The sequence below is a fragment of the Anoplophora glabripennis genome, unplaced genomic scaffold, assembly GCF_000390285.2.
Source record: "Anoplophora glabripennis isolate ALB-LARVAE unplaced genomic scaffold, Agla_2.0 scaffold297, whole genome shotgun sequence".
In the NCBI taxonomy this organism is placed as follows: Eukaryota; Metazoa; Arthropoda; class Insecta; order Coleoptera; family Cerambycidae; genus Anoplophora; species Anoplophora glabripennis.
In genome coordinates, this window is record NW_019416562.1 from 353,862 (window position 1) to 381,360 (window position 27,499).

The 27,499-nt window shown below is 33.6% G+C and overlaps 1 protein-coding gene across 1 annotated transcript in view; it reads right to left on the reverse strand.

The window, feature by feature from the left end:
* LOC108906933 (high affinity cAMP-specific and IBMX-insensitive 3',5'-cyclic phosphodiesterase 8) overlaps positions 1-27,499 on the reverse strand; it is a 168,125-nt gene that overhangs the window by 27,015 nt on the left and 113,611 nt on the right. Inside the window, exons 6-8 of the mRNA XM_023454942.1 lie at positions 13,597-13,764; positions 1,573-1,793; positions 859-1,048 (exon numbers count right to left, since the gene is read on the reverse strand). Coding sequence (XP_023310710.1) covers positions 859-1,048; positions 1,573-1,793; positions 13,597-13,764 — 579 coding nt within the window. The remainder of the gene's footprint in view (positions 1-858; positions 1,049-1,572; positions 1,794-13,596; positions 13,765-27,499) is intronic.

The window sequence follows — 27,499 nt, forward strand, 5'->3', positions numbered from 1 at the left end:
CGTATATCCACGGAGATTTTTGGCTTTTTGGCTTTCAAATATCACTAGAAATGAAAATTTTTCTATGCGCATAAAAAAAACGTGGGCTTAACTTTTGGCGGCAAAATATGTTAAAAAAATTCGAAAATTGTCATATTTTTCTACCTATTTAATTATGTATCTTCTCAAGAGTTTATTTTAGGTGAAAATGGAAGAGGAAAAAATGTTCGTAATTAATTTTTTTCAAAATATGACTAGTTACAAATCGAATGAATTATGATTATTACTGTAAAAATCGAAAAAATCGCCAAAAATGTGGTTAAAAACATACATTTCAAAAATTTGCAAATTTTTTTTCAAAATCTGGATTGCAAAATTATTATGCAAAATCTGTCCAACGGATTTTGATGAAATTTGGTATGATGATTCTACATAACATGAAGTTTTCTTGAGTCAAGTATGAAGGTCCTATACCCAATTTAAAGACCCCAAAACAATTCTAAAAAGTAATGTTTTTTAACCACATTTTTGGCGATTTTTTCGATTTTTACAATAATAATCATGATTCATTCGATTTGTATTTGTCATATTTTGAAAAAATTTACTTACAAACATTTTTTTCCTTTTCCATTTTCGCCTAAAATCAACTCTTGAAAAGATACATTAAACAGGAAGAAAATATGACATTTTTCGATTTTTTTTAACATATTAGTTAAGCCCATGTTTTTTTTATGCGCATAGAAAAATTTTCATTTCTAGTGATATTTGAAAGCCAAAAAGCCAAAAATCTCCGTGGATTCACCCAAATATGGACTTTTTGAAACAGATATCGTCTGGGGACTATATGTTCAAAGTGGTATTAACATCTAAATGACTTACTTTGGTTATTGGCGCTTCCAGCGGCAGTGAGTTTAGCTTGGCCAAGCTTGTCCTCCTGAGGTAGTCACTGCCGACGCTCCTGACGTCCGTCGAGCCCCTCCTGATGGAGTGCACGCTGCCCCTGCTTTGACCGAGGATGTTGGGGTCCATAGAACTCGTGTCGAATACCAGGATGAAGTGCGTCGGCATCCTGCAGCAAAGCAGCTCTTTTTGCATTAGCAATCGAAAATCGAAATTTCTGAAGGTCTTCAGTGTTTTGATAAACACATATACATGTGTATATGCATGGGCATGCTCTTTTTTCTAAAATAACGGCATATTTGTCACACTTCCAATTATTCCGATACTGCCGATATTATTGGGATACCGGTGTGTCAACACCAATTTTTTAATTTTAAGCGGAATGCTATATTTTTCTTTCCACCTTTGATTTTCACTCATTGTTTCGGGTAATAATTTTAACGTATCCTCAAAAGTGACGGATTTTCAAGATATTCTTTTTTTTTTAATTTTTACATTTGCAGCATTAACTTTAACATGTTTTTAAAATCTAGGGAATGAGCTTTTCATAAAATGATTAAAGTTAATAAAAAATCTTAAAAATTACTTCCCCAATGGAGTCATTCAGTTTCAGTCTTGCCCAAACAGGTTAGCGCTTCTTTATGTTAAAGGGTTGTTACCACGTCATGGAAAAGACAAAATGTTATTTATTACCTTCCGGCACAGGAGAATGGCACAGCCTTGCAGGACGACACCACCGTCTCCGAGGGTTTCTTTTTGAGTGTCATGGGACCGCTCCATTCTCTCCCTCTTAGTAGGGATGAGCCCATAGTGTTGATCTGAACTGAGTCGGCGACCAGTTGCTCCTGCAGCGTTTTACCCAGTGCGTCTTCCTGTCGCATATTGAGGTTTTTTTCGGTAGCTCGGTTCATATACTGAAAAGGAAAATATAGTTCAAAAGTTATTTAAAAGAGGTGGGACTGTGCAATATACGTTTATTAGAACTTTTTAGGTTTTGAATACGAGCACCCAATCTGATGACTCATATATTTTCGTGAGCTGAACTTTTGAAATTCGACGGATTTGCACCTTTTTTGTAAAAAATATACCTCTTTAAAGACACATCTCTCTTTCGAAAAAAATGTACCTATATAAATAACTACACTTACTTTTTGATGCACTACCCATCTTCAAATATCGGGAGAAAATTAGGACTGCCCAGTGTAGTTACATATGATGTAGTTCTATTTATACTTCAATTTGTTTATCAACATTTAAAAATCGTTAATTCATGTTCAATCTTCAATTAACTTTTGGATCAATATTCTGCTGACTCATACGTACTTGCGTTATTAGAAGTAAATGTGTATGTACAATGTCTGACCCTAGTTTTTATGGCAATTATATTTTTAAAATTCTAAAATATGCATGCAAAAATTATGTAAAATACTCGTACTCAATTATACAATTTATATTTTTTGCATTTGTAGAGCCATCATAAATGTTTACAAGCCACGTGACCGTAGAGCTTAGGCAGCCCAACATTGCAGGATTGGTACTAGTAACGAATATTTCGTAAAGCTTGGCGTCACCAATATTAATGACTCGTTTACAATGAACAACGACGAATCGTTGCGTCTACGCCCGCGATAATGTGATCCCTGATTGGTTGAATAGGGGGGGGGGGGAATGAAATCAAAAAGTGTTAAACTTAAATATTATATCGGATATGGGGTTTTGAAATTTTATGCCGATAAGTCAGTGATTGTGTGTTTTTTTTTTTAGAAAAAGGGGCCTTTATAGGCTCCTTTATAGGTTAATACGGCCGTGATCGCGTGAAAAATTACGCCAAGCAGCTATGATGAAACAAAACGATGTTTTACCGTAACCTGATATTACTCTTTTAATATTTAATTTGACCAAAATTTAATGGCCGACATGAAGGAAATAAAATTACTGTTCCAAACAAAATTACTGGTCACGTGGCTTGTAATCATTTATGAAAGTTCTGTAGTATAAAGTCATATACATTGTGAAAATATTTATATAAATATATTTTACCCGATGTTTTATTTTTATTTAACATCCCTTACAGACTTGAAATATAGATAGATTTTTCAAAAAGTAAGAGTTCGTTGCTACACCTATGGCTTTTACTTCGTCCACTGTGCAACAAATAACACAAAATAATGTTTCTGTATGTGAAAACAATTACCATCTTTCTTTTCCGTTTTCGCAATCAATGGAGATTTTTCCTCTGTATTTTCTATATAAATTAGATATATTATTTTTTTCGTGTAAGTATAGGATAATTTTTCTCATCTCTCTTAATTTCCAATACGATTTTACATTTCAAAATTCTATTCATTTTTTAAATTTACAGATATATCTGTATATTCATCATTTTTTTTACTTATGTCAATAGTATTAGGGAGGGTAGAGGTAACAGAGAGGGTAAAAAAACTTCTCTTTCAGCCGTTACCATCAATATGAATATATAGTAATAAACAGGATCGTTTAATTAAAATGAAATAAATAAAACAATTATATTAATAAGAACTCCCAAAATAATGAATAAATGATGAAATAATACAAATTTCATAAAAAAAGGGATGCGCTCTGTTGGTCTTATCTTAGATAAGACAGTACTAAATATGGATTACAATCCATTTAATATATCTTCACTTTTTTATTTGAAATATATGCTAGATTATAACGAATTCGACAATAAGAACAAGTTGCTTATGCAAAGTGAATTTAAAACAACACTAACGGAAGAATGTAAAAATATATTAAATAGGGAACTTGGAAATATCAAAATTTAAAAATGTTTAAGTAAGNTATATATATATAGTTAATATTTCGAAAAACTGTGTCTTCGTTATCAAAATGTTCGCTGTAAAGCATCAGTTTTATCGAAAGCTTTGATTACGAAAACGAAAATTTTTTCGAAACGCTAACTTTAGCTGACTTTAGTCAAGTGTGACGTGTGAAAATTTTTTTGTTTATTTAGTTATTGCCTCGGTTATTACTTACCTCATTGTTAAGGTAAAGCTGTATACAAGAATCTTGTATCACATTTTGCGGTCGAGTTTTTGAAAAATATTGCACTATTTCTCTAAAACGTATTAGGTATTGAGGAGTTATATGTATTTTAATGTTCTAAATTGATTAAAAATGGCTGTAATACCACAAGGAGATATTTTAGAGAAAAAATTGCAGGAATAAAAAGTTTTTATTTTGACCCCATTAATAAGGCATCTTAACTATTTTAATAAAAAAATCGAGATTTTCACTAATTTTGAGCTATTTTTTTGAGGTTAGGGAAAAGTCCTGAGGAGATGGAGCATTTCTGATGACTCCATCGTCTTGACTGGATGAAAATGCATGGGCTTATCATACTCTGTTAAAAAATATATGATTTTTTATTGTGTGGCTGTGTTATCTAATAATAATTCCTAACCAGTAATATTTTAAGGAAATTATTATAAAAAACTCGACCACAAAATGAAATACAAAGTTCTAAAGACTGCGTTTATGGTATACCTTGTAAATGTGGTAAACATTAAGTATGCTGTAGAAACTTCGAGACGTTTAAATGTTACAGAGAACATCGAGAAAAGCAGATAGTTTTCGAAAACGTTAACTATATAATGTGTTAAAGCGATTATTGTGTAGTTGCAGAAATTTTGCAGATTGCTATCTACTTCTTCAGTATGAGGCATTTATTTCCGTACATTAACGCCATATTTGCTAGTTCTTGATCAGTTCATGATCAAAAAACATTTCATACGCCGGCTAACTAATACTGCAACACACAGCGTACGTGCATAAGACGCACAGGGTCGACTTACATTTATGGTAAATTTTCTTAATTAATTTTTTCGAAAACAGAAGCATTTAGACCATCAGTTGTTTAATAAAAGTCAAGGAACGTATTTCAGTAATACCCTGTATAGACATTTATTTTGCTAGTTTATTTGAAACCCTATGAGGGTCGAACTTGCATCACTGCGTTATACTGACAATATTTATTGAGTAAAATACATTCTTACGTGGAATAACGAAACATATCTTTCTTACATGTCGGTTCCTACCTAAGGCCTTCAACTGAATACCAGCACATACTTTTAATGAAATGTTATAAGAGGGGTTTTGACTGACACGCTTGCATTAAATTTTCTGATTAGTCCCGATGTTAAAAGTCATACGGTCTTATGTTCACTTAAACACGGGAACGCTGTATATTTCAACTTTATTTTATATATAAGTTATAAATCCTACAAGCATACAAGATGGGGTTTTGTGCCATCGCTGTGATGTTTAAGTGGAATTTACAAGAATCCTTGGAAATACAACAAAATCAATCCGAAGACTTGCCTCGTATTACCGAAAGCCTTTCCGGTTCAGTGGTATCGGATTTAAAAATGAATACAGGATAAAGTGGATCAAAGCATCAAGAGGATTTGCATGAGATGTGATGGAGAAAGGGCTTATGCTGTTCCGTTTCCGTTTAGTAAGAAATCTTATTTGATAAAATATGGACTAAATTCAAAGTCTATTCATTTCATTGGTTTTAGTCACTAAGGAAATTGCCTATCCACTTCAAGTGGGATAAAATTTGTTTGTTTTTTCGATAAAATTCAGACTAGGAATGTAATAAATAAACTTTGTATGCATATCGAAACTGTAGGTATTTCAAAATAAGTAAAAAACTGAAAATTTATTATATAGCTGGTCTTTCACTCAGTGTTTCATTGCAGACTGTTTTATTACGTTTGTGCCCTTACATATTACCAAAATAAATTTAAAAATTCGAAAACGTTCAAGATGCAGGGTTGAAAAATATAAAAATTAAAAATATATTCTAATTAATTAAGTGGCGGTGGAGGAAAAACTGTTGCATTTGCTCTCAACTTTTTCCTGTGCAGGCTTATGCTTTAAAGACTGTTTTCTTGTATCAGGAGGCCATTTCTTTATTTTTTTTCCCGCTTACCAAAAACAAAAAGAGGACAGGCACAAATCGTGTGAAAATTCAATGACGATTGTAATTCTTTTTACCATTGTGAAAATTATTGCTAACATTGTAGATTTCTTCAAATTTCCAAACATTGTATGAAAGTTTAATACAATTTTAGTGTCGTTTTGTGTGTATATTTGTTAAAATTTTGGAAATATTTAGAACTTACTGGTACAGTTAAAAATTTCTTAATGCTCACTACTATGAGAACTATTTTTAAAACACTTCCATAATTTTGAGAAAGCTCAGAGAGAATCTTGGTTCAATTATTTGTTCGGCCCCTGCTCCATATCACTTTCTCAGGCTGGTTTAATGTATTTTGTACTTTTTTCCCGAGGGTCTCGAAATAAAAAATCCTCTTCTGTTTTTTTATTTCAAAGTACAACCTGATAAATAATAATTCTCCCCTAGGATTATTTACTTATCATTCTACGTGAAGGTAGCCTACGCGCTGATTGATAAACCCATCAATGGAGAATAGTTTCCAAAGATTACCTTGGAATTAGACATTTTTTCTCATTTTATTTGAAGATCATATAAGAAAATTGTGAAAAAATACTAATAAATTATCGGAAAATGTATTAAAAATAATTCAGAAAAAAGCAGATATTACAGATCACTTTTAAAGGACATTAAATACGTAAAAAAATGGAGCAAAATACTTAAAAATAGCCTTGGAATATACACGGTGTTTCAGAATGACCTCCCGTAAATTCAGGGGGTGATAGTACTACAAAAAATGACGTTTTCGAGATACAGAGCAGTAAAATAAAAATTTTTAAATAGAATTTTTACAAAAATTCCCAAACGGTGCGAAATATTTTTATGAAATTTGGTATTCTGGGGTTTTTAAGGACGCTAAATACGCTGTTCTAATTATTTTTTGGATATTTCATAGAGGGCGCTAGTGACGCTACATTCCTTTTACATTTTAGGTTCAAATTTTTTTAAGGTTCGGTTTTTACCATTCGGGATCCAGCTTCTAATGTACAATTTTATTTTCTAAAAATAATGTACTCTTGTTAGAACTTCCTAATGTTTGTGGTTTTCGAGAAAAAAGACTTTTAATTGAACTCTTACAATATTACGGTGAAGAAAATAAGTGACTTCTCAAAGTAGGCTGATGTCAAAACTTATGGATGGATGTCTCGTAAACAACGCATACATTCTCAGTAATATATTTTAAACTCTAATTAACTTTATATAAAAATTTCAGTGATTGTTAGTGACTGTAGTTAGTAATGACTAATTACAGTCACTAAAATTTTGATATAAAGTTAATTAAAGCTTAAAATATTACTAAGAATGTATGTGTTGTTTATGAGACATCCATCAATATGTTTTGAAATAAGCCTACTTCGAGAAAAGTCACTTATTTTCTACACCGTAATATGGTAAGAGTTCAATTAAAAGCTTTTTTTCTCGAAAACCGTCCACGTTAGGAAGTTCTAACGAGAGTACATTATTTTTAGAAAATAAAATTGTACATTATAAATTGGAGCCCGACCTAACCCGAAAAACCTAACCTCAAAAAAATTAGAACTTAAAATGTAATACGAATGTAGCATAACTAGCGCCCTCTATAAAATATACAAAAAATAATTAGGCCAGCGTATTTGGCATCCTTAAAAACCACGGAATATTAACTTTCATAAAAATATTTCGTACCGTTTGGAAATTATTGTATTATTCTATTTTGAAAATTTTATTTTGTTGCTCTGTATCTCGAAACCGAGAGGAGATAGACATATAGTTCATAAGACAAAACATTCTTATTTTTTGTCGTACTATCACCCCCTGTATTTAAGGGAGGTCTTTCTGAAACACCCTGTATAATAACAATTTCAGGATGTATTATTGTCGTCAAAAGAGCTTTAAAATCTTTCAAAATTCCGCTAATTAGCTTTGAAATCCTTAAAAAGTATTAAAAGTTGAACAACAAAATATGTTAAAGTACGAAAGGTTAAAAAATAAAATGAATCAATACAGCTTCAGAATACGTCGGACATAGCTTACTAATTATGCCCAATTATACTTTATACATTTAAAATAATTTAAAAAAGTACAAGAAATTACAGTTATAAACAGCAATGATACATTATTGAAAGCTAGAATATTCAACTTTAACAGTATTATTGGTATTTATATTGCTAAAAGCTGATGATTTGATATTTGAAGGTCATTGAAAATAATAGTTTATTTAGAATTTCAATTGGAAAACGAATATGATACTCATCTAAAACTAAAGTCTTTACGTATATTTCATTGCAGTGTCAAAGTATCAGTTACTTTGCCGAGATAAAGAGAATAAAGGTAGATTTAAATATGTCATTTAGTTGCTTTATTGCTTTTTGTTCACTATTAGGTACCCTTGAAGAAAACCAAATTCTCATAACACAAAATTGTTTTTATTCAGTAAATCCTAAATAGATAAGCTATTAAATGTGTTTAAAATCATTTGTATAAACTACCTTTAGTAGGTGCGACATCCATATTAGACACTGCCTAAACGTTTTACCGATTATGTAAGATTTTTTGTCAGTAGTTGGATTTGTTAAACGCATGATTTATATTGCAGGTGGGTACTGTACCAATATAGTGAAATAATCAATATAAACTTTCTGAATTATAACCAGAGAAATGATTACATTTTTTATATCCATTGAAAATGTAATTTTATTATATTTATTTTTATACAGAGTTCTTCACGGTATGTAACCTATTATACGTTTCACGGAAACCAAAGATAATATGATTCTGAGATATGCTCTCTTCTATGAAAATAATGCAAAGAATCTAGTAGGTACCTCCGGTTATACTAGAAGTAGTTATCAACTCCGTTATATAAATGGAACATACTATACAGGGTGCAAAACGATACACTATACCGATTTTCAAGAAGACCTTTTTTATGTAGAATTAATTCTCAAATGATTATTAGGTCATTGGTGTAGAAGTTGGGGTAAAAAAATCCCACTTTACTACCCATTCCTACGCCACTGACCTACAATATACTTGTAAATTTTACAGTAAATTATGCACGTGTGTAAATGTTAACACCACACCAAATTTGAATCAATTTGTTATAGGCAACCAAAGATTTCATAAATAAAACGATTTTAAAAATCGACCAATACGACTCTGTACAGTGAAAACGGTGAGACTTAAACCCTTGCTTTATAAGGTAATTCTGAATTATTTAATGAGTTCTATTTGTGGTTAAAGTTTGATTCACTCGAACTGAAACACCTTGTATATTACAGCATTATCGAAACGATAGAATAAGAATAAGTCAGAAACGTTAAAGTTTCCCTGTATCTAATTGTAAATGTATAATCGTTTTCGAGATAATCGACATTTTTTTTGTCAGATGCGAGAGTTTCGAGAAATTCTTATATCTTTCTTCGTTCTGGAAGTTATCACTTGCTTTTCAGAACACAAACATAATTTAAGATGCGCTACCCTCCAATATCAAAATTACTTGATGAAAATTATATCAACTGATGTCTCATTTCTTACGCTACATTTTAAGATCGACAAAACTTCTCTTCTTATATTTTTTTGCATCGCATTACCGAAAATCAAATTCTCTTTCTGCCGATATCGGCATTGTGTGGGTTAATGTTTCGATTTTCTCTGGTATTTGCGGTTTCCTTACGTTTTCATGAATATTATATTAAAAATATCATCATACCTGACCTTGAAGAGAGCATATCTGATAACCCCTGTACATAAAATTCAGAATCATATTGTATTTGGTTAATTATAGGCCACTTACCATGAAGAACGCAGTAGGTATATTGTGTATACTTAACGAAGTACACGCCACTGATGCGGCATTTGTTGACAACAGCTCCGTGCAATCTGATCCGGTCGCTGCGCCATTAGAGCGTGTGATTTATTACTTGTCTTCATTTTATGGAATGCGGCACACAAGTGTCTTTAATGTACAGAGCCTTCATCAATGATAACAAACCACGTGATCGTCGAGTATAGGCAACCAACAATTCATAGTTGGTATTATCAACTGAAAATCCTTAAACGTCAGTGGAGTGGTTCAAGAGGTTCCATGTAATTAAATAAAATTGTTTTTGAAATTGATTAACGTGAATTGTTAATATCAGACTTAATACATACATCGAAACATACTTATTAGTCTAGTATAACAACGGTAAAAATGGGGTATTACCACCGAATTCTTGACACACCCACCGATTTTCATGAAAATTGGTGAGTAACATAATTTCCCCCTCCTTTACAAAAGTTACATAATGTGTGCTTATTGTTTTCAGGGGGTGATAACCACCCCTTCTTGCAAAAAACGTAAAAACCATAGATTTAAGTGTTATGTCAATAGAATAAGCATTATTTTATGTTTTGAATAATAATTTTTGATTTGTAGTAACATTTCAACCCTTAAAATCCACCCTTTATGAGAAAAAAAAACAAAAATTAGTTTTCGCGGCTATGAAATGTTTTGACGGAGCAATAATGAAGAGTTGAATATGTTTTACTGTTTATGAAATGACTTATTGCAACGTTTCAACCCTTAAAAACCATCCTTATTGCAGAAAATAAAGCAAAAAATTTTTTCGCATCTTCATAGCATTTATAATGAATGAAAGACTCATCACTGTTTATAATATTACCTATGATTCATTGCAACGTTTCAACCCTTAAAAACAACCCTTAATGAGGAATTGAACAATTTTTACCTGCTTGAAAACACTCAACGATACATTACTAAATTCAATGAGATCACTTAAAACTCGAAACAAATTATGTAATTAGTGAAAATAAAAATTATTTGTGTATTATACAATTATACTTTATTATCAAAAATTTATATATCATCTAAAGAACTATCATCACTGCCTGTTTGGTCCGTGATTGGAGGACAATTTTGGCAACTGTTCCCAGAACATGTTCCGCATATCGCATTACAATAGTGTCCAACTTTGCGGCAACTGCAAGTCGCACCGCATTCTTTTTGCAATTGCAAAATATCATTTTTAAAAGTTCTTCGGGTGCAGGCTGATTGAACATTTTTATTGGCCTGGACAGAATTTTCATTTTTATCCCCAATCAGTTGGATTAATGTTTCAAAACTTAGGTTTGCGCGTCATATGGAGGACTGCATATCTCGGGCCTATAAGAACTTGGGGTTTATTTTGCGCAATGCAAGGGATTTTTAAAAGAGTCTACATCGCTTAGATTATTGTATATAACTTTTATTAGATCTAAACTTGAATATGGCTCTGTCATATGGAGTCCGATCTATGAATTTCAGATTTCCGCGATGGAAATGGTTCAAAGAAGATTTTTCAAGTCGGCAGCATTTATATTAGACGGTGTTTATCCTGCGCGAGGAACACAACAGGCTATATTTTATAACCGTTTCGAATTGCAAAGCCTAATTTTGAGGCGTCAAATGTGTTGTGTACGGCTTCTCTTTAAGATTGTACATTATTAAGTTGTTTCCGATGCTTTGCTGGCGTATTTGAATTTTAGGGTGCCTAGGCTTAACAATCGATTTAGCAATGCATTCCTTATACCGCAAGCCCGTACCAATGTTTTGTTAAAATCTCCATTGTATCAAATGATATATAATTATCGTGCCGTTGAAAATGTTTTGGACATATTTTCATGCANATTTTCATTTTTAATCCATCCCCAATCAGTTGGATTAATGCTATCATTACCAAGCCACACCTGAGTTTGTAAAAAAACTCTCTTAATGTGTTGGTCCAGAGCATCAACTGTGGTGACAAGAGATGACAGATTCACAGCCGTTTTCTTGTTAGTAGCCTTAACGAAGGACTCGAACCACAAGTGCTCCAGAACAAATGTAAACATTTACAGGATAAGATAATTTTCACTGAACAGTACAATTCGTTTTTTCACGATAACTATTAATTTTTAATATTCTTCATCGCTCCAAAAAGCAATTTGCAGGGAATTGCAAGAGCTACAAATCAACCTTTATAGTTGAAGGGTCTTGAACTTTTCGTTTTCGAAATTTTTAGGTTTTAAGGGCTCAAAGGTGGTCCTTGCACACAAATGTAAACTAAAAAACGTAATATCTCAGTTAATTTTTGCTTTACAGAAAAATTGAAAGAGCAAAAATATTATAAAAAAAAAGACCTTTAATTTTGAACTCTTGTATTTTCACGTATCTTGTTTAGTTTTTGTTATTTAAAAAAAAGGATTTCTTTAAATTAAAAAAAAAAATCATTATTTCAAACTTTTTTTAAATATACCTATTAATATTAAAAATATTAATTTTTGGAAAAAACGTTATAGAGTATTTTTTGTTTAGAATTCATCCCTCTATTGATTTCTGCGATTAAAATGGGTAACTTCATTGCCACCCCCGAGAAGGGGTGGCATTCACCCCCAGAGGGAAAGCACACATCGGCACTATATGTAACTTTTGTTTCTTGAGTTACTGTTAAAATTTCACGTCAATCGGTGCATGTGTCAAGAATTCGAACCTAAAAACCGTCATATACTGAGCTATATGTTTTTTCGTTGAGAGAATATGCGAAAATTATCAAACTTCACTTGTGTAATGAACAATTTGCAAATTTTTGTTATGAAAACAAAAAGGACGTGATGTAAACCTATAATTATTTTAGTAGATACAGACTAAAATAGTCAGAGACATTTATTTTTTCTTGTAGATAAAACAGTATCACAAAAAAGTTATAGTAATTTACAAACCACTCTCTTCGCTGCAATATATATAAATTCATACTTATAAATTGCTATATTTGTGATAGAAACTTTGCATATTATGTTCAGAATGATGTCCTTCACTAGCTATGTACAAATTTATTCTCATATGCATTTTGTTAATTTTTCGAATAATTGCTGTTTCTAATTTTTTTACTCTGGTGCATTGTGCATCTAGTGTTTTAAAAATAGTATTTTTCAGATATAAAAACAAAAAATAATCTAAAGGAGTTAGATCCGGTGACCTCGCTGGCTATAAACCCTTCACTAATCAGTTGATTGTCATAAAATTCTTCCAAAAATTCAGTTGTTGCGAGTTATCCTATCTTGTTGAAAGTAACCTATATACTTGCAACTCATCATCATAACTGTATTAATAATGGCTTTAAAATGAGGGGGTCGATATCTCTCAGCAATTACAGTTTCGTAGTAAATATAGGCTTTATTATACGTTTTCTTGACATCGCTACCCGAGCGTCTACTTTTAAGGGATGTAAACAGATTTCTACAATAACATGAGGATTTTCTGCGGCTCAGGTTTTATAATTTTGGCTATTTACACAACCTGATATTTGAAATCATGTTTCGTCAGTGAAAGACGAGAAGTCCGATACATTACTTGGCAAAAAATAAAACAAAGTCTTGTGCAATTCAAATCCAATTTAAAATTCGAAATTATTCGACATTTTAAGCTATTTTTTCAGGTTAGAAGATTCTGGTGATTTGTTGCAGCAATTCTAACATCGAATTCGAATTCACTTTCTTTTTATTTTGTGAAGCTGTTATCGTTCATGTTTCAATACGAACGAAATAAAATTACTCTTTCAAACAAAATTACTGGACTGGCTTGTAATCATTTAAGAAGGCTATGTATAAATTATACTAGATTTCATCGTCTGCTACCTAGAGACTGATTCTATAGTTGTGTACCTCAGACCGAGCTGTAGCTATATGTACCTATGCATAGTATACAGTACACTCACCTGAATTTTGTAGCTGTCGTCGGTGACGATTACGACGTCCCTGCACTTGTCCAATGCCGCATACAGCGCCTGGCAGGTGGCGTGCTGTGCTGATGGTCGAATGTCGCAGTGCTTCAGCAGGATGATCTCGTTCACACAGTTGATTACGCTTGTGGTCTCTACAAGACACTGACAGACATATAGGTTAATCAACAGTCAGGAGAGTGCCCATTACTTTTCATTCGTAAATTGAAGATATATTTACACGAAGGTCTCAGCCATGTGTTGTGTAAAGTGCAATACCATTATGCATGTCATGCTATGGTATCTCGGTTATCATTAAAGATAAAATGTAACCGTTTTCGCGAATCTTGGCTATTTCTCTGAGATAAATCTTCAGGACAAAATACTATTGTGGAAATGTTTCTGGTTTTGGAATTATAGCCAAAAAATATATTATTGATATTGTGGGTGACTTGCGGTTAGATTTTTTTAGAAATATCGAGTTCCTTTTATAATTTTTTTTTGTGTGGAATCCAGATTGCTAGTTATCGATTAAAGTTGCTTCTTTTTAAACGGCAACAACTATAGTTTGTCAATAAAAGTTTCTATTTACCCCACCGGCTACATGAATCTGTTTTTCTCTATAACCAGCTATATACAGGGTGTTTCATAATTGGATGTCAATATTGAAAGGTGTTAATCTGTGCGTGATTTTAAGACAAAAAGTTCATATAAACATAGGTCCGTTTTCGCTTTATTTTTGATATACAGGGTGATCAATATCTGTTTGTAAAATTGTTTTTTTTTTTAATAACTCCGAAACTAAATTAGATAGTTTTATAAAACTTAGTATGTGTAAACTAGGTGCAGATACGTCTTTTGCGTAATAAACGAATTTTCATTTTTAACCAGTGGCGTCCCAATGAACTTCAACTTCATTATTTTCAATGAAATAAATGATACGCCACTGCATTTTTGAAAAACAAAAACTATTGTATAAATGGTGCTTTATTTTGTAATAAAAAAGATCTCTTGAGTTTTTTTCTTATCTTGCACTTTTTTTAGTAAAAAAATAAAGAACAACGTACTAACCCACATTGAGCCAAACAGAAAGCATGATATAAAGATTACCTAGTAGGCTGTGGTTGTTGATTACTGTTGTAATTTATTAATTTTGACAGTTCAGTTCATTCAACTCAATTTTGATACTTAAAATACCTGTACAGTGTTATTTGATAATGGTTGAGTTTACTAATCAAGAGTTGGCAGACATTCATTACATGTATGGCTTGGCGTATGGCAGAGCTCCAGAGGCTAAACGATTATATCAAGAGCGTTCGAATAGAGTCACACCAGATAGACGAACATTCTCAAACATACATAGAATGTTGGCTGAAACAGGTACTTTTAAGCCAAATAATCAATTAAAAGGTGCCCATCGGACTACTAGAACTCCAGAAGTTGAAGAAGCAGTTTTAAATTCAATTGATGAAAATCCTAATATTAGCACTAGACAAATTGGAAATAACTTGAATATCTCGCACATTCTAGTTTGGAGAATTCTTCACGATTTTCTGTTATACCCGTATCATATTCAACGGGTCCAAGCCTTACTTCCTCGAGATTTTCCTTTGCGAATCAACTTTTGTCAATGGTTTTTGGAGAAAATTGCGCAAAATCCCTTGTTTGACTGTGAAATAATGTTTACAGACGAAGCTAACTTCTCTAGAAACGCTATAAGAAATTTCCATAACAATCATGTTTGGGCCGAAGAAAACCCGCATGCAATTGTGAACTTTAACAATCAAGAACAATTTTCCGTGAATGTTTGGGTTGGAATTGTTGAAAATCACTTAATTGGACCTTTTTTTCTGCCACAAAGGCTAGACGGCCGTACATATCGTCGGTTTCTAGAGGAGGATTTGCCCGTATTACTTGAAGAAGTGCCACTTTTAACTAGAAATAGAATGTGGTTCATGCATGATGGTGCACCAGCTCATTTCCATCGAGAAGCAAGAGAATATTTAAATCGCACATTTCATGACCGATGGGTAGGCCGTGGTGGACCCCAACAATGGCCCCCCAGGTCCCCAGATTTGAATAGTGCGGACTTCTTCTTATGGGGGCATCTGAAAACTCTGGTTTACAACACTCCGGTTAACACTGTAGAAGACCTGAGGAATCGCATAAGAGCTTCCTGTGATGTAATAAGGAACACTGACAACATTTTTCAAAGAGTCCGCACTAATATGAGAAGAAGAGCTGAAGCATGTATCCTTGCAGGTGGAGGGCATTTTCAACAACTGATGTAATTGTTTGTTTTTTTCGTTTCACAAAATTGTTATTTGTTGATCGTCAATCGTAATTATTAATAATATTATACAATAATGTGTATAAGTTATCTAGTAAAAGAATTATTTCCATAAAATGTGTAAAAAGTACTTCATTCCACGTACAGATAATTATTGTTGTTCTTTATTTTTTTACTAAAAAACAGTGCAAGATAAGAAAAAAACTCAAGAGATCTTTTTTATTACAAAATAAAGCACCATTTATACAATAATTTTTGTTTTTCAAAAATGCAGTGGCGTATCATTTTTTTCATTCAAAATAATGAGGTTGAAGTTAATTGGGACGCCACTGGTTAAAAATGAAAATTCGTTTATTATGCAAAAGACGTGTCTCTGCACCTAGTTTACACATACTAAGTTTTATAAAACTATCTAATTTAGTTTCGGAGTTATTAAAAAAAAAAAATTTTACAAACAGATATTCATCACCCTGTATATCAAAAATAAAGCGAAAACGGACCTATGTTTATATGAACTTTTTGTCTTAAAATCACGCACAGATTAACACCCTTCAATATTGACATCCAATTATGAAACACCCTGTATATTGTCAGTAGTACATTTACTTTAGTCACGGGCAACTTCATTCCCCTCTATTCTTGATGAAAGGAACAACTTCGTTAAAAATTCATATAATTATTTTGTGGAAAAAACGCTTGGACACGTCGGTGAGTATTTTTAGTTGAGGATTTTTTGACATAAGAAAATTGTATATAGGGTGTCTCAAGAACAACATTGCAGTCATCATTGATTTTTTATAATGGAACACCTTGTATATTGTGCCATTTTTTAATTGTACGGTAAATTCTGACCACTATTTGAAAACATACCATATCTCTAAAATCAGCGGTTTTCGTAATAATGACGTTTGAAATGTGAACAATGGAAAAAAATAATGTTTAATCATAAAATATTATTTAAATAACAATTGCTTTACTTACAATAAATGTTCAATGTTTTATCCGTTTACTTCAATACATTTTTGTAGTCGAAGGATTGTTTCCCGTTGAATGTTTTCATTTACGTCTGCTGGAACAAGTCTTATTTCCTGGCGTATTTATCTAGTCAGATAAACTTTAGATTTCAAATAATCCCATAAGAAATCAAAAAGTATTAAATCCGGTGACCTTGGTGGCCACTCAATAGAACCTCTGTCTCCAATCTATTTATTAATTCAAGAAATTGTCGAACTGCAATTGCAAAATGAGAAGATCTTGTGGATTAGGAAACACAGCAGCTAAAGCGGGAATGAGTTCAAACTGAAGAAAGTCTATAGTACGATCGTATTCGATGCAAAGTAATAAATCATTGCCTGTCAAGGGAATCAGTGCAACACATTTTATAGGGGGTTTTGGAAATTGAATAATTTCTTTATGCATTATGGATTAACAGTTATATATTTATGAAGGACAAAATGAAAAACAAAGGCATCTCCTTCGCACATTGGGCGGCAGGACAACAATACATTTATTACTCCCTTCATTATCCCTCATATGACTTGTGTCTTGTGTTTTTTGCGGCGGCGCGCGTGCCGGCCTGGCGTGGTCAGTTTCGTTTCGGTTGTATTGGTGCTGCGTGTTTCTCGCTCGCGATATTTGTGAGGTTATAACTGTTATAAGTGCAATTATATTTCTTTCGGGCTATATGTGTGTTTCGCGCTATTATTTGAGAATTTGTGAGTGAAATCATATTTCTTGTGCTCCGTAACAAAAGTGTTTTTAGTGTTTTATTTGTGTGCTGTGTGTGTGTTTCGGGCTGTTGTTTGTGAATCGTGAATGCTATTATATTTTCTGTGCTAGTGAAGTGAAGTTTTTTGTATTATTATTGCTCTGTTGTCGTTATATGGATAAATGGAGGCGGTGCCTGGATGTTCGCGAGCCGGATGTACTGCTGTGGGTACAAAAAAATCTATATTAAGTTACAGAGAAAAAACGATAATATTAAATGTCTATAACCCTTTAGAAAAGGATCATCCCATGAAACTGAAGACTGGTTTGGTGGAAATGTGTTCTAGATATACTGGAGTAAGCGAATTATCTGTTTTCAAAATTTTAAGAGAGAAGAAAATTGAAGGAGACGTTAAGAAACCTAAAAAAGGGGGTGCAAAGAAGAAATTAATATTAAATGAAGATGAGAAAAATGCAGTTTGGCGTACAGTACATAAATCATAGAATTTATATTTTGTTTATAATTTGTTAACATTTCTTGTTTGATAGAAAAATAACTTATTTTGTTGAGATTGGTAGAGAATTGTTGTTAGTGTTTTCATTTGATAGAATCATATCATAGGATTTATATTTTGTTTTCATTCTGTAAATATTTATAGTATATCTGTTATACAAGGTTTTTGCTTTGAAACTTCGTTCTCCTTATAAAAAAAAGAATCGTAATGGGGTGCGATGAAGAGATCAGTTCACGTCTGGAACCCTGTTCCTACAAAAATCCCTTTATTCTCATAAACTATTTGTTTTAAATGTAATTTATTATAAATCCAATTCGTTATTTAAATTCCACATATGTACTACATTTCACCTCTGTACGCGCCACTGTTTATTGTTCCCTGCTCTACGATCAAGCTCGCCAGGTTAGTATTTGACGTATAACCGACCACTTCGTACACTCGATGCACCTGGCCGACTACAGCTAGTACCAGAACACAGTGCGTATGCGGCGGTATTTCAGATTTTACATTCAATTTCATTTTAAATTTGAAACGGTTCATCTTACGCCTCCTAAAAATGATGACACGATTTTCCTTTGATAAAAGACCGACAATTTTTTGCTCTACTTTGCATCGTATACGATCATACTATAAGTAGCGTTCTCCATTCAAATTTTCTTCAAAAAATAAGGTCCAAGAATTCGGTTTTCGACAATACCTGCACAAACATTTATTTTTTACGATGCTGTGTGTGACAGACTTGTGTCCAACGAGAATTTTCACTTGCCCAGTACCTGCAGTTTTGTCTGTTTACGTGTCCATTTAAAATAAAAGTAGAAAAACTAATCTTTGGGGTAAAATCTAAGTTTTGATTATTCATCTCAATAATTATCTGCTCACAAAACTGCGTTCTTCGGTCAAAATCGACTTCTACTAGTTCATGTAGGTATAAATTGAACCTTATAAGGATGATATTTATTTTTTTCGGAGTATTTGTGACACAGAACCCGATGACAAATTACAATTCCTGAAGATTGTCCTAACGGCTACATAGGGATTATTTACAGTTTCTAGTAAAACGTCTTGTTTAGAATCATCTGATATTTCTGCTGGTCTTCCTTAAGTAAATCTCTAACGTGGCCGTGCTCAACAAATTTCAATTCAATTTTACTGGCAGAAGGAGGTCGATCACGATGAATTACATTGAATAAATTGTACACTTCTTGTTGAGTACGCACTCTATCTCCAAAACCAATCATCATAAGTACTTCAATACGTTCTTTCTCGGATAAATGCCTTTTTAAAGTGAAACGTAAAACAGACACAATGATACTGACAAACCAACCGCCGGTGATAGTTTGGTTTTTATTGTCACAAAATACTTAATACAAGCATACCAGGTAATTTTTGTTGACTTTTAAAAAAATGTTCAAGGTTGTTCAAAGATTTTATTTAATTATTTATGTGTATTTCAAAATATCAATTTTCAAACGTCATTATTACGGAAACCTCTGATTTTAGAGATATGGTACGTTACAAAAAAGTGTTCAGAATTTACCGTACAATTAAAAAATGGCATAATATACAGGGTGTTCCATAACAAAATCAAAGATGACTGCATATGTTCTTCTTGAGACACCCTGTATACAATTTTCGTATGTCAAAAAATCCGCAACTAAAAATAAAAAAATTACCCGAATTTTAAACGAATTTGTTCCTTTCATCATGGACGCACTGTATTTTTGAAAAGCTTAGAAAACGCCCATTAACTAGCTCGCCGACTAAGATTTTCATATAAAAAATGTGACTTTAATCTGTAAATGGAAAAAACATTAGACTTCTTAGAAAATTAATTACGCCTCCACTATGTAAAAAAATATATACCTAAGACAAAGTATCAACAATTTAGAAAAAAGTCCAATTGAATTATTACAGGTACCACCCAATTTACCTCTGGCTATAACTCTAAAACAAAAAAAACATAAAAGATCTGTAGATTTTCCTCAAAAACCTGGCGATCGTTTGTGAAAGCTTCAACTTTCAATTTTTAACAGTAAACAAGCATGACATCGACAATGCGAGCACTGTACATGGGTAAATACAAAACATTCTACCTCTCTTTTACTCCAATAGAATGAATGTTTCAACGTAAAAAATTTATTAGTAGATATTTTATTGCACTTTATGACGGGGAAGGGTATGTAGAATGATAATATCAAAAAAGTAACTCGAAAGAAGTGACGCTAAGTTAGCAAAATGCCAAGTATAATTTAATTTTCGTTTCATGTTTATTTACGTTGCCGTTTATTTGTTTCCAATTTTTAATGTGTTAACAATTTAATAGTAGGTCTATTCCGATCTTATTAAATAATGGTCTAATCCAAATATTAGGTTATTTATATTTTTCTACTATACCTCTAGTGTAGATTAATTATTGTTACCAAACCTAGGGAAAAAATTTGTTCGATTTGGATTTGTGTTCGGTGTGTCACTACTTTTTTTTTTAATAAAATGGATATCATAAACCTTAAACTGAAATATTTTGAAATCCATAAAAAGCAGGTACAGGAAGCACTAGTAAAAATATACAGGGTGTCCTTTTTAAAAAAAACCAAGCTTTAAGCAATCGAATTTCCTTAACTTTGAACGCCACAAAGTAACATTCTATAAATTGGAGATATATTCTAATTTCAGTTTACATTCTTCAACAAATTACCCGCCTCGGACCCAAATTGCATTTTCCTATCGAAAAAGCTGGGGTAGCAATATATTTTCCAAAAGAATAATACTTTCCTAAATGTTTTATAAAAGAATAGAATAATTTCGCAATGGTTTCTCAGATGTTGGAAAACAAAATATGACTCAGTAGAGAATATAGTGTGTGTAAACAGAAATTTATATAATATACAGTGTTCCACTTAAAAAAATTAAGTCTTACATAGCCACGTGAAAATGCAATGCCCTATATGATTAAAGCTAATTTTGAAAGATGGCGCTGTTGTATTGTAATTTTAATTTAAACATTTTTACAAGATTTTTACAAGCTTTTATTTATTACTACAAGCATTTGGTTTAACTTGCCTTGTTAGTATAGGTTAAATCTTCCAATTGAATTTTAAAACAGTTATTCCCAACCGATTGAGCTGAAATTTTGCATACACATTTAATTTAGAACACAATGCATAGGTAGCTAAGTGGCGTCATCCTAAATCCAATACGGCAGACTCCCAAAGATGGCGGACCAGTTATTTTTTATGCACCCCCTTCATTTTTCTATCTATAAGAGTTTAAGATATACAGAGCTTGGTTGGGACACCCTGTACATATAATGTTGCGTTTTTCTTTAATAAAACACCATGTAATACGTCTTTTTCGAAATTCTCTCTTATTTCGATTACAACAATAGTTCTGTTCTGGAGTTATGGGGAGGGTAGCAAAGCTACAGCACCTAGACCCCATTGGGCCCCTTGTACCTCCTCCCATTAGAGAAATAAATGCACCTGAGCCGCCAGCCAGTCTATTACACTGAAAAAGGTGGTGAAGTTGCTCAGGGGGATCTCTCTAATATAGGCCATTGAAGGCTAGCGTTCTCCCAACATGGACTCTCTTGTTGACGAGGCGGGAGTGCATTCACATAGTACATGCAATACCGTCTCGTCTTCCTGTTCACAGCCCCTACAAAGAGGTGTTTCACACTTCCCCATATTGTAAAGGTGTTTCCTTAGCCAACAGTGTCCAGTTTGCATACCTGTCACCAGGCGAAGATTTGATCTAGACATGGCCAGGTATTTTTTGGCTGTGTCTTTGCTAGGATACACTAAGAGCTTCTTAACGAAGTGACAGCTAATCGTTTCATCCCACCGTTTCATAAATTCATTGTGGGTGTCTTTCTTAATAATTCCAGCAAGTGCCGACAACGGAAGCACACTGGAGGGACCGGGTCCAAAAATATTGAGGTCCGATGCGCTCCTGGCTAGCTTTCCAGCTTCTTTATTGCCATAGCACCGCTCGTGTCCCTTTACCCAGCATACAGATATGTTGTTAGCGGCCGATGCCACAACCAGTGCTTCATGGTATTACCATACTGTCCTAGTCATTATCTTATGATTGCGCAAGATCAGTAGTGCTTGTCTACTATCCGTGTAGATTCTAATGGTTTTGCCAGTAGTATGCCTGCGGGCAATTTCCTTAACGGCTATGGTTATGCCCGCTAACTCCTTTTGTACAACGGTAGCATGCAGGGATAGCATGCAACGGTAGCATGCAGAGTATATTCCACATCCTGAACCACTCCTTCCTTACGCTAATTAGACGCCAATTACATCTCCACGGGCGGTCTCCTCCTGTCTCTTAGCGAATACGGTGTAGAGTTTGTCAAATGCAAACCGGGGAGAAATACTGTCAGTGTCTGCCTGCAGAAGGGGCGTCTTCCTAAAGTTCTCATTCCACAAGCGACTTCTAACTTAGGTTTTAAGCCAACGTTCTTGAGGCGAAGCATAGTTGTCAAAGCCATTTCTCTTAGATAAATATCCAGAGGTGGCAGACACAGCATTACCTCCATTGCTATGGTAGGTGTTGTACGCATAGCTCCAGTTATGCTCAGACCCTTTGTACTTGGCTGAGCTTTTGTTTAGCTGTCGTCTGCTGGGATTTCGGCCACCAGACGACAGCGCCATAGGCTAACATTGGCCTCACTATGGCAGTGTATATCCACATAACCACATTTGGTTTCATGCCCTAGGTGTTGCCAACGGTTCTGCGGCACTGCTCATAGGATATGTACGCCTTTTTTAATCTTCTCTCAAAGTGAAGATTCCATGTTAGCTTTGCATCGAGTGTAACCCCTAGGTATTTCACATCAGATGCAAAACTTAGCGTTGTGTTTAGGACAGTTGGTGCCTTTGTTGGCCCCAATTTTCTCTTCCTCGTGAAGAGTACCATTTCCGTCTTCCTGGAGTTCACTGACAGAGCATGGTCCTCACACCACTTTTCAATAATTCTCAGGGCTGTTTGCATTCTTTGGGATTACAACAATATTTATATCATATATTTGCATTGACAGTTTGCACAATATTTTGGTTTATTTACTGACTAAGCACAATAGACAATAGTCAAAATTGTAATGAATTTCTTTGCCCATACCAATTATTCCCTGACTACGGTCCTGTGTGTAAATAAACTTAAATAAAATAGAACCTTTACCTTTTGTGTAAATGCAGAAGAAACCACAATTTTATTAGTGTGGACTGAAATATCCCATAAAGAGAGATTTAGCAGATATTTCAACCTATACATAGCCGCAATTAAAACACGAACTAACATAGGACCGCAAACGCGACTGGGCTGAAAGAGACATTGCAGAACGTAATTAAAACATTTCCAATTTCATTCCAAAGCGCGCTGATTCAATAAAAGGTATTTTAATGGCGGACACTTTGCGCTCAGCAAAATTTAATCGACATAAAAAACAATTGCCGCACGTATTTCTGTGCCAGATGTTTTTTTTTGCGTTCGGTTCGCTTAGAAAGCATTGTTTGGAGACGATGGTGGATGAGACGGTTCCTGGAGTTTTACATAAAAAATCAGCGCGCCATATCTTTTCTTTTGCCCCGAACTGTCACCATCCCCTAACGGTGCTGTTCATGTTTGATAAAGCGTTTATTGTCATTCCGACGGCTCTGTGGGGATGCTCTCCCTAGGGCATCCATTTCCCTCAGGTTATTTATTAAATAATAAGGAATTACACAGCGCCAGTGGGTTTTTAATTAACGTTTGATAATTCTGGACGACCTAGATTATTTTTATTTTCGTTCGTCGTTTGTTAGATACAATCCAGAGTTGAATTTTAATTTAAAACATAAAAGTTTTTAAACACGTAACCGCGTGAAAAATAACAGGCGCTTTTGCGAATGCTCTTCAAACATTTTGTTTGTCTTTATTTAGTCCTCGAAATCAGATGTGACCTAATTTTAAATTTTAGAGTTTGATTAGTTGTTATCAATGACATGGTGCATATAAAAAAAATAAAAAAATCTAATTTTATCTGTATCGCCGACTTTCATGGCAAGTTGCCAATTGCGATAAGATTTATAATTTTATAGTTTTATGCTGTTAACTGCGATACAACAAGAGTGCGAGAAGTAAACATATTATTTTTGGTGCCAGCTCCATATTCCCGTCAGTTGCCAGTGATAAGGCCAAAACCCACTAACAACACGCCACCACACGCCATCTGACAAAAGTCTGTGCATATATTTCTCCGTTTAAATTCATGTGTCGGGTACACATTTGTCTCACGCCACACCACGCCACCTGACGGTGACGATACCAAATCCTCGGATGTATCCCACGCTTGTTACTAAATGTTGAAACTTCTTCTTACTTCCTGCGTTTTGCGTTCCAAAGTAAACAGGACTTTTCAAAAGTAACTATTTCTGGGGAGGCCATCTATTGGCAACTACATACGTCAGAAAGCTTCAATGATGTACTGTCAAAATTTCATGACATTTGGATGAATAGAAGCGGAGTTATTGCGTCTGAAGCGACAGTATGTTTGTGTCATCGGTACAGAAATGAGCATCGAACAAATAGCTACTTAATATTAAGTTTTGTTTTAAACTTCATAAAACTTTTATTGAAACATTTCAATTGATGAAGTCTATGATGACGATTATTTATCCCGTGGCAGAGTTATGACCTTAATAATCATTATGGATTCATTTTTAGACTCCGTGAACAATTTTACAAAAAAGGTATACTTGTTGAAAATCGGTATAGTGTATCGTTTTGCCAAAAATATCAGTTGAATGGGAGATTGTTAATCTGATAAGATATTTAGTTTCTTAATGATAGGAAATAAATTTTAAATTAATATTATTACAGTCTCACGTATTAACTTAGAATTCAAAACAGTATGAAATAATATGCTTCTACATCGCCGAAACGACTGGTAAATTCTAAATATAATCCCTTGTGGATATTTACTGCATTCGTAATGTGGTGAATACCCTCTGAGCTCATTTTTGTTATGGCACCTCTTAAATTTCGTGTGTGCCATTCTGAAGCAATTATGGGTATCCTTGCTCATTCAACGTTCCGTTTATTTTAAACAGATATAATTTCTTACACCTACCTACATATTAATTTTAAATCTACACTGCGCGTCCATTACAGTATCCGTACACAAAGATTGCCATGAAAAAAACAACTAAACAATACTAGATTTATCTATAATCAGGAACAATTATTTTATTTTTAAGATTTGAAATACTAGTTAGTAATGTTTGTAAAAAAATTGATGAATATTCAAGTGAAGAATACGCCGACATAATGATACTGCAATGGTCGCGCTCCCGAAGCTGAAAGAGAATATCGGAGAAGGTTTCCAAATGGTCAGCGTCATCCCTCGTTTGGCGTATTTGTAAGAAGTTTTAGAAGACTGCGAGAAACGGGTTCTGTACAGGTAAGAAAAAATGAAGAAGTTAGACGGAGTAATATTCAACAACATGACGAAAATATTATTGAACGGGTAGTTGATAATCCCGAATTGAGACAAATCGGACGAGAGTTATAGCTTCCCCACATATCTGTATGGAGGGCTTCTCATCAAGGGCAGCTACATCCATACCACTACCAACAAGTGCAACATTTAGAAGAGGGTGAGAGCCGTCTACAATTACAATTTTGTAACTGGATCATCCAAAATTTGACGGAAGATCCACACTTTTTACAAAATGTTATTTGGAACAATGAAAGCGTGTTCCTTAAAAATGGACTAAATAACTTTAGAAACCTACATCAATGGTCACTACAAAATCCACATTTAACAAGAAGAGGGGTCAGCACATATTTAAGATTAATATGTGGTGTGCAATTTTTCGAAAAAAATTATAGGTAGATATGTCTTTGAAATATACAGGGTGTATCTAAATAACACCGAAAAAATTCAAGGGGCGATTCTCCGATGAAAATTAATAGGGGTCTTTGGTATAAAATTTTTTGAAAAAACCTTCCCCTGAAAAGTTACGCCCCTCCTAAAATTACAAAAAAAAATTGTTTTTCTTTTTTATCTTCCACGTACATCAAGCTAAAGAAACCAAACTTGGTGAACATTATCTGTCAATAAAACTACACTTTTTGAATTTTTTTCAACCCTGAACTATTTTTGTAAGGGGTTGAAATAATCAACCCCTATGACATTTTTTCTTATAATTTTTTTTTCGATAAAATTTTTTCCTTTTAAAAAATATGTCTAAAAAACCCCATTCATTTACTAACTTTTTGATCTCTTCAAGTTTCTTCGAAAAGTTAAGGATTTATGACAAAAAAAAAAAAATGTATTGTAATGTATTTTTAAAAAGATGAGCTGTTTAACGCGAGTGTATTTTGCCGAAAGATCTAGTGGCCTGTTCTTTACAATGGAATCCGTAGAAACAAATGTCAATGTCATTTATTGTTACTGTTTCTTACTATTTCACAAGTTTCATGATTTTGTGTAGAAAATATTAGTTAATAAACCGAAAATATGGTTAACTATTCGAATTTAGAAATGGCAGATATGCATTTTACATATGGGTATGCTAACGGTAATGCATTGGAAGCGCAAAGACTTTATGCTGAACAGTACCCAGAGCGTAGATTACCCCACCATACTACGTTCACAAATATTCACCAACGCTTGCGGGAACTTGGAAAATTTGAAAAGAGAAGTCATGACTGTGGCCGTAGCCGAGAAGTTAGAACTGAAGCTGTCGATGAAGCCGTACTTAATTTAATTGAGGAATCCCCAGAAACTAGTACCAGGAAAATAGCTCGTGTCCTAAATGTAAGCCATTCGGTAGTTTTTAGAATTTTAAAAGAACAACAGTTATATCCCTATCATCTCCAACGGGTGCAGTCGTTACTGATTCGAGATTTTTTACCACGTGTGGTTTTTTGTCAATGGCTTATTAATATGATCGGCCAAGCGCCGCAGTTCTTAAGAAATATTTTATTTACTGACGAGGCGAATTTCTCAAGAGACTGTATTAGAAATTTTCGTAACAATCATATTTGGGCTGAGGAAAATCCTCATGACTTTTTTGAAGGAAATCATCAGTATCAATTTTCATTAAATGTGTGGCTCGGAATTATCGACGATCATTTAATTGGTCCCTATTTTCTTCCACGACGATTAGATGGTGACTCATATTGTCATCTTCTCGAAGAATTACCTATTATTCTTGAAGAAGTTCCCATTCAAATTAGGCAACGTTTATGGTTTATGCACGACGGTGCACCAGCCCACTTTAGTATACGTGCAAGACGTCACTTGGATGAGGTGTATGCCAATCGATGGATAGGTCGAGGAGGATATGTAAATTGGCCAGCCCGCTCCCCTGACCTTAATCCTTTGGATTTTTGCATATGG